The 13185-nt window shown below is 48.6% G+C and overlaps 2 protein-coding genes across 2 annotated transcripts; both read right to left on the reverse strand.

The window, feature by feature from the left end:
* Positions 1–2020: 2020 nt before the first annotated feature.
* On the reverse strand, positions 2021–4878 carry SMDT1 (single-pass membrane protein with aspartate rich tail 1). Its single transcript, XM_085323579.1, has 3 exons — positions 4641–4878; positions 3841–3981; positions 2021–2908 (listed from the first exon to the last, which is right to left on the reverse strand). Exons 1-2 carry the CDS (start codon positions 4794–4796, stop codon positions 3844–3846), a joined length of 294 nt encoding a protein of 97 aa, XP_085179705.1. The 5' UTR covers positions 4797–4878; the 3' UTR covers positions 2021–2908; positions 3841–3843.
* A 451-nt stretch (positions 4879–5329) lies between these two features.
* PHETA2 (PH domain containing endocytic trafficking adaptor 2) lies at positions 5330–11504 on the reverse strand. The gene is made up of 2 exons (XM_085323578.1): positions 11421–11504; positions 5330–10848 (listed from the first exon to the last, which is right to left on the reverse strand). Exon 2 carries the CDS (start codon positions 10824–10826, stop codon positions 10023–10025), a length of 804 nt encoding a protein of 267 aa, XP_085179704.1. The 5' UTR covers positions 10827–10848; positions 11421–11504; the 3' UTR covers positions 5330–10022.
* Between the last annotated feature and the right edge of the window lie 1681 nt (positions 11505–13185).

Below are 13185 nucleotides of genomic sequence, written 5' to 3' on the forward strand. Positions count from 1 at the left end.
GGCCTGTGTATAGGTGTTAGCTCCCAGGAAGAAAGAGAAGACCTTCAGAAAAGGCACTGTAGTCATAGAAATATTTTTGTGCTTGAGGCCCATCTGTCTTCATGCAATGTTTTGCAATTTCATGATACGACTTTGTTGACCATGTTTTTACTTTGAGAATATTCTCTGTTTACCTCCTACCAGAGAACGGTGTAAAATCCAGTAGGCCAATAAAGCCTTTTATACAATAGAAGATCAGTAGAGTCTCTGTTTCCCTGCTGCAAAATCTGGGAAAATGTATCATTATCTAGAATGGGGAGGCTCCATAAGAATGTCTGAATGCATAGTAGAACATAGTATCCTACCATCACCTCCCTAATTAAATTGGGAAATACTAGCTAAATTGTTGAGAAGAGTAAGCAGAATTTGCTCCTTCATCAGTGAAAACATTTTCAGCAGGTAACTAAATGCTGCAGCACTCCTGTGTGCAGCCAGCATTGAATCCTTGTAGCGTGCTTGAACTTATTCTTGCCTAAATACCATTTTGGTGGTCTTCTCCATATGAGATCTGTTAGGCCACGCTTCTTGGGGCTGTGTGTGTGCACGTGTACCTAGAAGCTTTAGGGGTGGAACATTTTTAGGACCAGGCTGAAGAAGGACAGGCTACAGGATCAAGCAGCAATAAGGAGCAGAGACATGCTGGTTCCCAAGAGCAGATGAACTGAGCAACCACTTCCTAAAAAGCCTTGGGGAAGCAGGGAGCAACTTAGATACTGAGTACTTCGAGAACTTGTCAAGTGCCTTCAACTACCAATGTCCGACTTGCTCAGTTTGCAGGTTCCCTTTTTTGTCAGTTATACATGGATCTGTCCTACCTAAGCTAGAGMGCGCTACAGAGCAAACATCAAAATCATTGTCAAACAGTGAGTGAGTATGGCTGTTTGAACTATATGTTGTGCAAATATGTATGTGTACTGTCACAAAATTGGTATGTCACCTGAAATGAGATCAAGTTATATGTAATTTAAAGATGCAAAGCAATTCGGTATGTTTACAAAATAAAGCTAAGGAGGGCAGTACCATAATGTTAGATATGCCACAGCATGGAATCTACTGAAAGCATAGTCTAACTATAAGAACGCTGGCAAAGCTAAGTAGTAACCGTTCACTGTTAGGAGGTGAGATTAACTTAAATTTTACATTCAATTTAAAAGATTAAAAAAAATAGTTGAGAAAGTTTTTACCCTAACCTCCTTAAAATCAAAAGTAATCTAATTGTGATAAAAGATGAGATTTCTGTTGAGAGATCTTTCTTGAGGAAAAATAATAGGAATTGCTCAATTTGAGAGATGTTGATAGATTTTTTTTTTTTTTCATGAGGAAGCATTAATCTTGGGTACCAATAAGCCAGGAAGTTCTTACTTGTATTTTCAGATATAAAGGCACAATGTACATTCTGTTGGAATGCATCTTGCATCCCGTATCTGTTAATAAATGGGAGGTAATCACAGCCAAAAAGGCAAAGATTACGGATTTTACAGAATAATCTGCTGCAATGTATAAATCTGAGGATTTCATTTAAAACAAAAGCTTCCCAATTACAAAAAATAGGTATACTATTATGTAAACTCAGGGTGTGATTGTAAAGCAGTGCTGATAGCATTTGCTCTTTGGAAGAGCCAGGGGTCAGCCTCCCTGCTCTCTCACTGCCCTCTCCCTCATGCAAATACCTCTACAACTGCATAACCATCCAGACTAGGGGAGTTGACATTAAAAGAAACTTTGCTTTTTAACAGTTACTTGAATCCTGAAGGGAAAAGTGGCAGTCAAGAGGCCAAATTTAGTGTCCGGAAATGGAGACAGATACAAATGCTTCTCCTTGTGACAATACTGGCTTAAAAAAAAAAAAAAGAAAGAAAGAAAAAAAAAAGAGAGAGAGAGAGAACACACATTTAACCATAGTATTTCCAGTTACTTGAGAAAACAACTGGCATTCCACTGGCCTGAAGTAACAGAAGATATCCTAGGCACACAGTAGCAGTAAAGAAAAGATCTTAAAAGTTTATTATTGATGATTTAACTGCCCTAATGAACACTTCTGAGGAAAGAAAAAAGAAAGGTTGAAATTTACACACAATTAAGAAAATAAATATGGCTTATACAGAAATACAAAACAGCAATTACAAGGTATCTGTGGCCAGAGCATTTAGAGACAACCYCCTTATTCTTAAAGAAAATGCTGTAAAACATATTATCTTAGTTAAGTTTGCCACTCATTATYTTAACCTTTCCACTAGCAAATCAGCTCAGAACTTTGACTCTGCAAGGTAAAACTCTGTTTAATCCTCAGTGAGATGAGGTTAATGATGTTTCTGTCAGACACAACTGCATCCTGCCACATTATGGAGCAATATTACTTGAACTGTAGTGCCAGCATCAACGTGCACACCATGCTTTTAATGGGAGTCCGTTGTGGGACTGCTTGTTCCTCTAGGATTCCTGCTGTGCACATYACACGTCACAGTACTGAATCTCAGGGAAAGGACACATAACCGCACATASGGAGGTAGAAAGGTTAAAACAGAAATGCAACATCATAAGCACRTAATCTATAAAGACAAAAACAAGAAAACAAAGCCGTACTTCTCAGTCTGTTGTTCTTTAATTATGTTTTTCATTTAGCTAGTAAAAGGAATCCCAAGCAGTCTTTTGTGAGGCRAAGCTAGTGTATGCAAGGATGTAGTCCTATCAATTACTCCCTTCAAYCTTGATCTATAATTTTCTCTCATACAGACATGCAAAGGACAATTACTGGCAAAGGGGATACAGGGCTCCCTGCCCTTCCTCTTTAGGAAGGGCAAAACASAGGTGACATGTCAGAACCATTTCTTTGCCAATAGCTTCCTCATTTCTGTTCTTCCATTAAAWTCTGCAAAGAGATTAAAAAAATAAAAGCATTATTTGCTAAAGGATCAGCCTTGTAATATTCTTCAGATATACTATACCAAGCTCCAAACTGTACCTCTCCCCACAAACCATGCAAGGTGGTGGTTTACATAAAACAAACTTCTAATAGGCCACTGTGCTTTCCAACTTTTAAATTCCTTGTCTTTAGCTACTACACAGTATGTTATGGAAAATTCCTTTATCAATATAACACCTCCACTAGACTGATTCCTGGAGCTGAGAAAGAATCAGATGCACTCAACCTAAAATTATTACACAAGAAGGGCAAGCCTAACAGAATAACATAAAATGGAAGTAAGTATGGTGTAGAGTATATACATTTCTGCTTTTCCTTTATCTGATGACTCCAAAATAGCCAGCTGAGATCAGTGTTGTAACAACTGATCACAACAACCTGACACTTTGATCTGATGGATTCCAGAATTCTCTCAAATTGTTGACTTCTACATCAGAATTTCATACAATGAGTGATTATTACTTAAAACAGTCATTCTACCAGTTAGCAGAAGGCTTTTAAACAGGTAACATGTAATAACATTTTGATACTTAAGTGCCTCTTTTATTTTTGTGGTATAGACCTATAGTTCTTCGCTGACTACAGTTTATTTCTGGTCCAAATGACAAGATCTAAAACAGTATCAGTTTACTATAATCATGAAAGAATTTATGCTGTAGAGACTTCACATTCAGACACAGGTCAGGCCTACTCCAGTGTAGGAGAAAAAAAAAAGTTCATAGCCAGGGGTAATACGGCTGCACGCGTCTATGGGTTTAACCACAAGTGCGTCTTTGAAAGCTGTTGATCTCTGTATTTCCTAGTGTGTCATTCTCCGCCCTGCCCCCAGCCAGCAAGAAGCACAAATAATTAGACCGCTAGTGACGTTAACAACATACCCTTTAATCATCGTCGTCGTCGTCCTCCGGGACAAAGATATCGTGTTCTTCAAGTAGGGCTGCGAAGTTCTTACTGATCTGAGTTCCGACATACAGGAAAGGGATCACAACGCTAAATACTCTGAGGAGGCCGAAGGGCATCTACAAGGATCCAGTTGGGAAGGATAAAGCTTTACCAGCAAGTTTCACTCTAAAACAATTTACATACTTCTGGCTCTACAGACRCGGAGAGGGCAGCAAAGCCAGGGGAGTTCGTCACGCCGGGGCCAAACCCACGAGAGCACCGCACCGTTATAAGCACTTCGGCTGCGGGAAGCGAGAAACCTGCAGGGGATTCAGGACGAACAGCGGCAGCTAAGGCAAAACACCGCTGCCAGTGAGAAACGCAGCAGGGGCGCTACGCCACGGGGCAGGGGGAGGACGCGAGGAGCAGAGGCAGCGCCCGCCCGCCCGCGGTACCGCCTGCTTAGCTGCAAGCCCGRCCCTGCCTCGGCGGCGCTTTGAACACTGCCCTGAGGCGAGCAACTGCCTAACGCCGGATACACCTCGAACAGAGCGTTCAAACAGGCCGTGACCGGCACCGCGCTGCGCAGCTCKGCGCCGCCGCGCTCCCGCCAGCGCYSCCGCGCYCCCGCCCCGCCCACGGCCTCCCCGCTCATTAGCCTAGCCCCCTGTCACTCAGCGCCGCCACCGCCCGCCGCAACCCACACGGCTGCARCGATTGGCCAACGCTGCCATCAATACGCCGCTCCCTGCCGCCCATTGGCTGCCTTCCTTCGCCCTCCCCTCGACTCGCTCACCTTAACCGGCTGGGGCAAAATGGCGCCGCTGCGAGTGACGGTGGCTCCGCGGGAGGGCACAACGGGCACGACCGGGGCGCGGAGCAGTCCGCCCGCGCCCGTCCGCGCCGAGGGAGCCGCGGCCGCTGCCAGGAAGCGCCCGGCTGCCGCTGCCATCGTCCTTCCTGCCTCTCGCCCGGTGCTGGAGTGGCTGAGGCGAGGCGGCAGCGGCCCGCAGCGGCGCCAGCCAGCTCTCGCGATGCTTGGCAGGGCCRGGGTGAGGGGAGGGAGGGGAGCAGGGCTCCAGTGAGCATGCGCAGTCGGGGCGGGCCGCCCCGGGAGCCGGCGGTGGCGGGGGTCGTGCTGCCCTGCTCTGCCGGTCCCGCAGCTCCCCGGGGCTTGAAATCAGAGGAAGAAACGCCGCACCGGGCATCTTGCCCGCGTTTTCCACAAAACGGGCTCGGAARATACTCAGGAGCAAACGCAGCCCAGACCACCCCCCCGCCCCGAATCATTCTTTCTCTCCTCGCGGTTGAGTTTCCATGGAAAAAAGGAAGCAGAGGTTGAGGTCTCTTTAGTTTTTTTCCACGCAAAGTGCTCACCATGAATATGCAACCAGAGAAGACGGAGCTCTTAAAAACTTGGACGGTGAGAGCCACAAGGCCATGGAAAACTTTTTCTTGGGTGTTACCTGTTTAGTAACAGATGGCTTACAAATAAAAATGGTTTATTCAGCTTACTAGCATAAAATACAAATGTTAACAATGTATTGAAATGCATAATACACACTTTTTTTCCCGCATGTAAAAGACAGGCACATGCAAAGTTGCCCTTTAAAAAGATAACACGTTATCTACTTAATATAAGCACTTCAAAACAAGGGAGTGTTTCTGCAAGTTGCATGTAGTGTCACCTGTTAATTGTGCAGGCTTTAAAGTACATTTGATGCTGGTGAACAATGCCACTGAAACTTGAACTCCACAAAGATCTCAGTGTATTTCAGTGGGTTTTGTTTCTTTTAAGTTTCTCCTCAAAGGTAGCTGAGAGGGGTGAGTTTGGGGACTACAGTCCCCCCTACCTGTTCATGCAGTAACTATTGCAATAGCAAGTGTTTCTCCAATCTTAATCTTGAATGTCCAACGAATGGCTAGCAGATAGCCACTGGTAGAATTTTTAGGTTACTCATACCACTAGGATCTGGATTCAGATCAAATGGAAAACATCACAGTGGTTGTTTTATGAAAAGATAAATGTGCATAAATTAATACATTATGGGCCTGAATTTGAAATCCCTTCCTCAGAACAGTACAAGTATTTCATCATTTTTTAGCAGGATTGGGAGCCCTATTGGCAAAGCTTACAAAAAAAACATGTCAGCATCTCCCTTCCTTTTTAGGTCTTCAGGTTATTTTAAATTCAAGCATTCTGGTTCAAGCATTTCTCTCTCATCACTTCTGCATATCATTCTAAAGAGAATTGCTAGAAAAGAAAGTGACTTCAGTACTTTGAGAAAAATAGCCTTTCAGCTTCAAAGTATTCAGTTTCCCTTTTGCTAGGGATCATGCTTTGCACTGGCTAGAGATTCTCCATTTAAAAAAAATAATAACAGAAAGAGAAGGCAGGAGGTAGAGCAGGCCAAACCCGAGTGACTGGAGAAAAACATACAGTGGCAATCAATCAGTCTCATTTTGCTATAAGGGATAATGGGCTAGCAAGCAAGGAAAATTCTCTCCTTTTCCTGTAATGATCCAGGCCTGCACACACAGAGAGAGCACAGTCCATTAGCAAGACGAATGTACAGTCTCAGGAAACAGAAATCCTGACCTTTTGCGTGGGAGCTGCTTCAAAGAGTTGTTTCACAGCCAGCATAACTGATCACAGATGAGCTGATTTGATACATTCTGTCTCAAAGAAGGTGATGGAGCACTACCAGCTACCTGGTTCCTGCCTAATGAACCTAACGAAGTGACACTGTTCAGCGAACAATGTTAACTGCTATGCATGTCCATGTGCATGCAAACATACAAATTTTGGCACAGCTCGAATAATGATTCTTTTTGCTCAAAAAAGGGCAGTCCCTGCTATGGAATGGGTTAGCCAGGGATGGTGAGAAAGCCCTAAACAAGCACACTGGAAGTCATAGAGCACTTTCAAGATCTAGCAAATGCCCAGGCATAGACTGCTAGGCAAGGCAGGAATATTGTTAAATATTCAGCCATTTTCTTCTCAGCGCTGCAGAGCAAAATACAAAATTACTTAAAACGCAATCAGACAAAAAGCGGACCGCAGCTCCTCATTTGCAGGATTTAGGATTCAGCTGGAGCGTGTACTAATGCAAAGACAGGTAGCGTGGAAATTGTGTGATTTGAATGGGACAGATTAAAGCATTAAATATAAGCTCTTTAGCAATGTTACTAGTGCTATCGTGGCTTATTGAAACAAACTAAGCTTCTTAAAAATGAAACTGCCTTTAAATGAGTAATACTGTTTCAATTCCAGTCTGACAGAACTGGCTTTGTTAATTTATTATCTCTCTTAAGTCACTCCTGATTCCTGGTTCTCATGTAGGAATTGCCATTATATTTTGATTTATTTTGGAAGTTAAATCCTCACTGTCACACTGCCTTCTATAGGTTTGAGATGTCAGGAATATTCTTGTCTTCCTATTATGTATAAAAAAACCCAAAAAACAAAAACAAATCCTCACCAAATCCGACCATGGCCCCAGCATGTCCTCAGTCAGAATGACAAGGCACCAGAAAATGCCTGCCACCCCCTGGTGCTGCTGAGCTTTCATGGGGAAGGGGGCAATTTCCCATCAGGGTTGAACTGTTCAAGYGGCAGCTAAGGAGGTGGCGGTGGCCCATAAGTTCGGCCAAGTGGGCTGCTGAAGGAGCCTGGGCACAGGCCCGGGGTTGTGTCAGACCCAGTGCAGCTGCTGCCACTGAACATAGGAGCGTGAAACAGCTGGAAACAGGCAGTGCCAACGCTTGCTCTGCCTGTGCTCACACGCACATGGGGATCTGGAGCCACAAACACCYGCCTGCTCCTTCCTTTGTTCACTTAAGAAACAAACAAAAACCTGAAGATTGCTACTATGAAGAAATACAGACATAACTAGAGATGACTGAATTGCATTATTCATACGTGAAGGTTACACTCCCACTGCCTGAAGTTATTTTTTTAAGATCTGATTTCCTCTAATAATATACCATCAAGTCATAATCAGACAGGAAACTTTTTATCCAAAGCTACCAGAGAGATATTTTCAAAGGCACCAAGTGTTAATGGCAATCGTTTGATTTCTGCCTTTGACAATGTCTGTTGGCTACTGCAAAGTGTTAAGGTGAGTGTATTTAACTCCAGAAGAGTGAATAGATACCCACCAGGCATGACTTGGAATGGCTTGTTGCTTTTCTAGCAAGATTCCTCAACAGAACAGGGCAATACAGACAAGATTACCACTGTTGGGGAAGATGAGAGACACAAGATTGTTTCACGTATTCTGTTCTAAAAACCAAGCCTTATAGCCTCTAAACCAGACTGCTTTTTAGCCAGTCTCTGACCTACTAGTTATTCACAAGTCCATTTCTATATAAAGACAACAGGCTTAGCTTACCATAGTGCTTCTCATCTGCTAAGACAGGAAAAGCTACTGAGATTAGCTGAGTGACGTTGATACAAAATTGGAGGGAAGCCCCAGCGGGTCAGGTTCTGGCTTTGGCGGAAGGAAACATTATGGCTTTTATGTTCAAGGCAAGTTCAAACTCAGTTGACACTCAGGTAGCAGGGAATAATTTACAACTCACACCTTCAGTTCTCTTTGGGGCCAACTCTTCTCCCTGCTTCTCTGGAGCCTGGTCATATCTTTTCTTTCCTCCAACTGCTTGGGTCTGCCAGGTGCTCTGGAGAGCTTAGCAAAAGAAGCTCTGCAAGAGCTCTGGATACTGTCTCCAGTGATTCTAGAGTTGACAGACTCCAACAAGCAGGCTGTACCATATATGACACTTTCCAGGAGCTGTGGTCTGTACAGAGGTTAATAATTCATCCCTGGGAAGGCAGACAGGCTTTATCATTCCTGCTTTATTAACAGGAAAGAGTTGAGCCAGAGAAATTAACAGGCCTGGATATTGCTAGATAGTCAGAGCCCAAATCAGACTTGGGGAGCTCCTGATGCCAGCTTTTGGTTTAGACCAAGCCCAGCATTTCCCTTTCTCCTCCCCACAAGCCTTGCTACTGAGCTTGTGTGCCCTAAGGAGCCTACACAAGCTTGTGAAATCCACCCAAGACACCCTGAGGGATTTAGCAGGGAGGAAGATTAGTGCAGGGATTTAGCAGGGAGGAGCGAAGTAAATAAAAATGAGGTTTGTAGATATGGCAGCGCTCTAGTTTGGTACACAGCCCTGTTTCTCCACCCTGCTAAGGAAGTTACTAATATGGCGTAAGAAGAGGTTCCTGCACCCAGTATCCTGCATCCAAGTATCCTGTTACCGAGTCCCACACATCTGGGCTTGACACTGTCACGCAGTTGCAAGTCCAGGGCCAGCCAGTGCAAGCTGCAACACATTTGTACTGMTACAAATTTTGAAAGCTGAAAGGCTACAGTCTTAAACTTGAGCCAATTATCACAGGCAGACCCAAGAAACAGAGTTTGTGCCAGCCACTAGGTCAAATCCAAGCAGGGACCTATCAAGGTGAACCACAGCTCCTGGACCAGCCAAAACCACGGTATCTTAAATACGTCCTTGTAAGGCCTGTTTGTGGCAGAAGAGGCACAAAGCTGTAGGTACCATTTAGGGCCAACAGCCCACTGGAGGCATTTTGTAAGAACCCAGTCTTATCTACACAGAAAAAAAAAAAAAAAAAACTCGCAGAACTTCAGCACAATACCACAGACACTAATAAATGCTGACTGGCGCAAACGTTCACACTGAAAAACAAAACCAAAGGAACTGGTGAAGGAGAGGCGGATGATGAAACACCCAAAGCATCCACCATCCCAGGATGGCACGGATCAAGACAAGCCATCTGAGTGGAAACAGGATGAGGCCTATTCTGTATGTGCCAGTTTGGGTCTCTTTCACACCTCCTATCACCAGTCGAGAGTTCAAAGTCAACTCTCCTGGACTACACATTCTCCAGCTATATAAAGCCTCATGGAAACACAGAGAAAATAAAAAAAATGAGGTCCAGTGAAGACACAGGTCCCTCCTGCATGCCCTGTGAAGCATACACAGTCACACACACACACACACACACATTCAGCCACCAAAAAGGGAAGAGGGCAAACCAAGTCCCTCGCTTCTCTTTTCTTGCACAGGACAGCAGCCAGAAGTAGCAACAGCTCTGCTAGAAGTCATCTTGATGGGGGGGGTCTTGTGCCCTCTGTCTCCACGCCCCATGTCACAGGTTCCCCCTCTGCTGCCTCTCCAGCCATTCCCGTCTCAGCACCGCAATCTCCTGCCCGTACCAGTTGTGTAGCTTTGAAAAGCAGGCCGTCTCCGGAGACACCGGGCTCTCCTGCAAAGCCAGCGAGAGGCTGGCCATGGGGGACCCCGCTGTGCTGCTGGCRGCCGAGCGCCGGCGCGGAGGAAGAGGTGGGGGCTTTGAATAACCCCCATCGCGGTCGGGACAGGAGGTCCCCCCAGGGACACCGCCACTACCCCACGTGCAGTAACCGTTCTCCAAAACGGTGGGCTTCTCCTGGACGGGCAGCAAGGCAGGATTGGAGAGGTGCCTCTTCCTGCCTGAGGATGACCGCCTGGGTGACTTGCGGCAAGCAGCCAAGCTCTTGCAGGCCTCCTCCAGCTGCTTCTCTAGCTCCCTCACCACCAGCCGCATGTAATCAAAACTGGCCCGTGAAAGTGCCTTCACCCAGGCCTCCATGGCAGCCTGCCCGTCAGCCACCAGCACGTAGGCCTTGGCACCCGCATCATCAAAGCGGATGGCAAAGGCGAACTCCTCAGCAGCCTCACACAGCTCCACGGTGCAGCCCTCCAGCACCACCAGGCCCATGGGCTCCCGGCTTTCCCGTTCCTCAAAGTAGAAGAGGAGGTTTCCCTTGAGGACAAACCAGCGGCGCTGGTAAGAGGTGGTGTGGTGGGCATGGTGGTGGTGCCGTTCCACACGCTTGCGGAGGAAGCCAGTGTGGTCAGCAGGTGAGTCGCAGGTGGCATAGTGCGCCACGCTTCGCTCATTCAGCTTCATCGCCCCCCTGCTGGCAGCCCACCTAGGAGCAGAGGAGGAGACAGGGAAGAAGTCGCCTTGGGGCAAGGAAGGATTCAGCCCTCCGGGGAAGGCCCAATCCTGCACAGAGCCAGGCCGTGGGAAGAAGCATCCCTGACTCCAGCAGTCCCAGCTGCACAGCAATGTTTAGCCCAGCACRTATCACTCACTGCAAATGGCAGACCAGACTCCCCACAGGTATGGAGGGGAAGCCACCAAAACTCCACCACCAAGAGGCCTGCTTTTTTCCAGGGAGAAAACAGTGTGGCTGTTTCATCTTTTTACTCCATTAATGTCCTATAGGCATGCATGTTGCAGGTTCTTACGCGGCACACCAAAAAAATTTGACTCTCTGCCTACGAGGCATTCGTTTTACCCTCTCCTCTATTTTGGGACAGGATAAAGAAAACATTTTCAGACCCAAGAGCTCAGGGAGCTCCATTTAAGCACCCTCTGCCCACTCCCCGTCTACACTGAGGACCACTTGGCCCCATCAGCCTTCCTGGCAGGAAGTGCCTTTGCCCAGCCTGCCCCCAGCACCAGCAGGTTGGGCGGCGGGGCTGAGAGGTGCCTTACCAGCTGCGCTGGTCAGACTACAATCCCTTGCCATCTTCCTTGTGTGGGCTGCTTTCTTGGTGGGAGCCTCCGAAACTTCATCAGGCTCATCCCCATGTCCGGTTGGAGCTAAAATGGCAGAGACGGAGTYGGCAAGACCAGAACTGCTCGGAGCTGAAAGAACAGAAAGCTGCATCACTCAAACAGACCAGTTTAAAAAGTCAAGGCAATGCAGAGCGTTCAGCGCACGGGGGCAGCCGGGGCCAGGTGCCACAGGTGGGTGGCTCTGAAAAGCAGGTGTTGCAATATCTGGGACATTTTCAGTTGGCTTCAAATTCTCAGCCCTGTCCTGGCACAGGCTAATACTCACACCTGCAGGTACTTCCTGGAAACACTGTTGAGAAAGCGTTTTCTCCTGAGACGCAAACACGGTTCAACCTCCCAAGGTGATTCTACGAGCGTTTTTTTTGGCTCCCATGGATTTGTTTTGGCTCTATTTACAAATAAAGGGAGCTTTTGTAGAAGCACATCACTGCATCATCTACACGGGACCTGCGTGGACAGTTCAGCCAACCGTACACAGCAGATCCTGTGAAACAACACGCTGAGAGCTGCCTTTGCACTTTCACAACTGCCAGCGGGGGGCTCAACTGCTAAAACACTGCATAAAGAAACATGCAGAAAATAAACTACAATCGCCACCCCCAGCCACATCTTGGTGGGGGTGAGGTCGTCCTTTCYAGGGGAAGGCAACCTCTAACTTCCCTCCCAGAGCCCTTCTCCTCTAGGAGGGCTTGCAGAGCAGGGCCCCAAGGACGAGGGGACACAGACCCAAGTTGCAAAAAGGAAGCGGTCTGGTTGGACATAAGGGAAATGCTCTTCTTTCAGGGGGTGCTCTGCCCTTGGCCCAGGCACCCAGAGGAACCTCCGTCCTTGGAGACACCCAGCGCTGGTCCAGACAGGCGCAGGGCAGCCTGGGCTGGCTCTGGAGCACAGGGCTGGAGCGAGGAGCTCTGGGGTCACCTCTGGCTGCACCAGTCCCACAGTGTGCAGACCGAGTGAGCGTGCGTCCGTGTGTCCACGCGTGCGTCCGTGCGGGTGCGCACATGGCAGTGCGTGCTGGTGGAGGAGCCTGCCTGCGTGCCTGCACGCCACGCTGGACGTTGCGTGTTGCACGCGTGTGTGCTGAGTTTGCCCTGTGCGTGTGTCCTGTCCAYACCGTGCCCACGGGCACCCGGCGACCCTCTGCGCCCTCCCCGCAACCCAGCCTGGCCTGACACCCACAGAGGCTTGGTYCAGCCCCGGGAAGGGGCGGCGAGACGTCCCCCACTGGTACTGCCCGGCCAGGCCGGGCGCGGGACCCCTCGGTCCCCGCAGCTGGGCCTTAGCAGTGCTGCGGGCTCCCGGCCCTGGGGCTTCTTGCCCCTCCTGGCCCTCGGGTCCCYCTGCTCGCTGTCACCCCCCGGCACCGCGGGGCACCGGGCCCCGCTGGCCTCCAGCCCGCACCCACRGCCGCGTCCCCGCGGGGCCCGTTTGCCCCGTAAAGGCTGCGCCCGGCAGCGCTGCCCCTGGGGACGGGGGTCCCCCCGGGTCCCCCCCGCCTCGGGCTGGGCTGCAGCCCCCGCCCGTCGCTGGCAGGGAGCAGTGGTGGTGGTGGTGGGGAGCCCCGGGGGGAGCTCGGGCGCCAGCCTCCCCCGGCCTGGGTACGGGGGCCGGAGCAGCGGGGCACCTCGCCAGCGCGGCGCAGCGGCCTCGGGGCACGTTAGCGACGGGGCGCGACGCTGCG

This window comes from Rhea americana, unplaced genomic scaffold (assembly GCF_003343005.1).
Source record: "Rhea americana isolate MKP2758 unplaced genomic scaffold, rheAme1 scaffold_85, whole genome shotgun sequence".
In the NCBI taxonomy this organism is placed as follows: Eukaryota; Metazoa; Chordata; class Aves; order Rheiformes; family Rheidae; genus Rhea; species Rhea americana.

What these genes read in the sequence shown, in the direction of transcription:
- SMDT1 (XM_085323579.1), bottom strand. Translation starts at nt 4,796, where the DNA reads ATGGCAGCGGCAGCCGGGCGCTTCCTGGCAGCGGCCGCGGCTCCCTCG. An exon ending in TTTTGCCCCAGCCGGTTAAG is followed by an intron (nt 3,982 to 4,640) that starts GTGAGCGAGTCG and finishes GGATCCTTGTAG; the next exon opens with ATGCCCTTCGGCCTCCTCAG.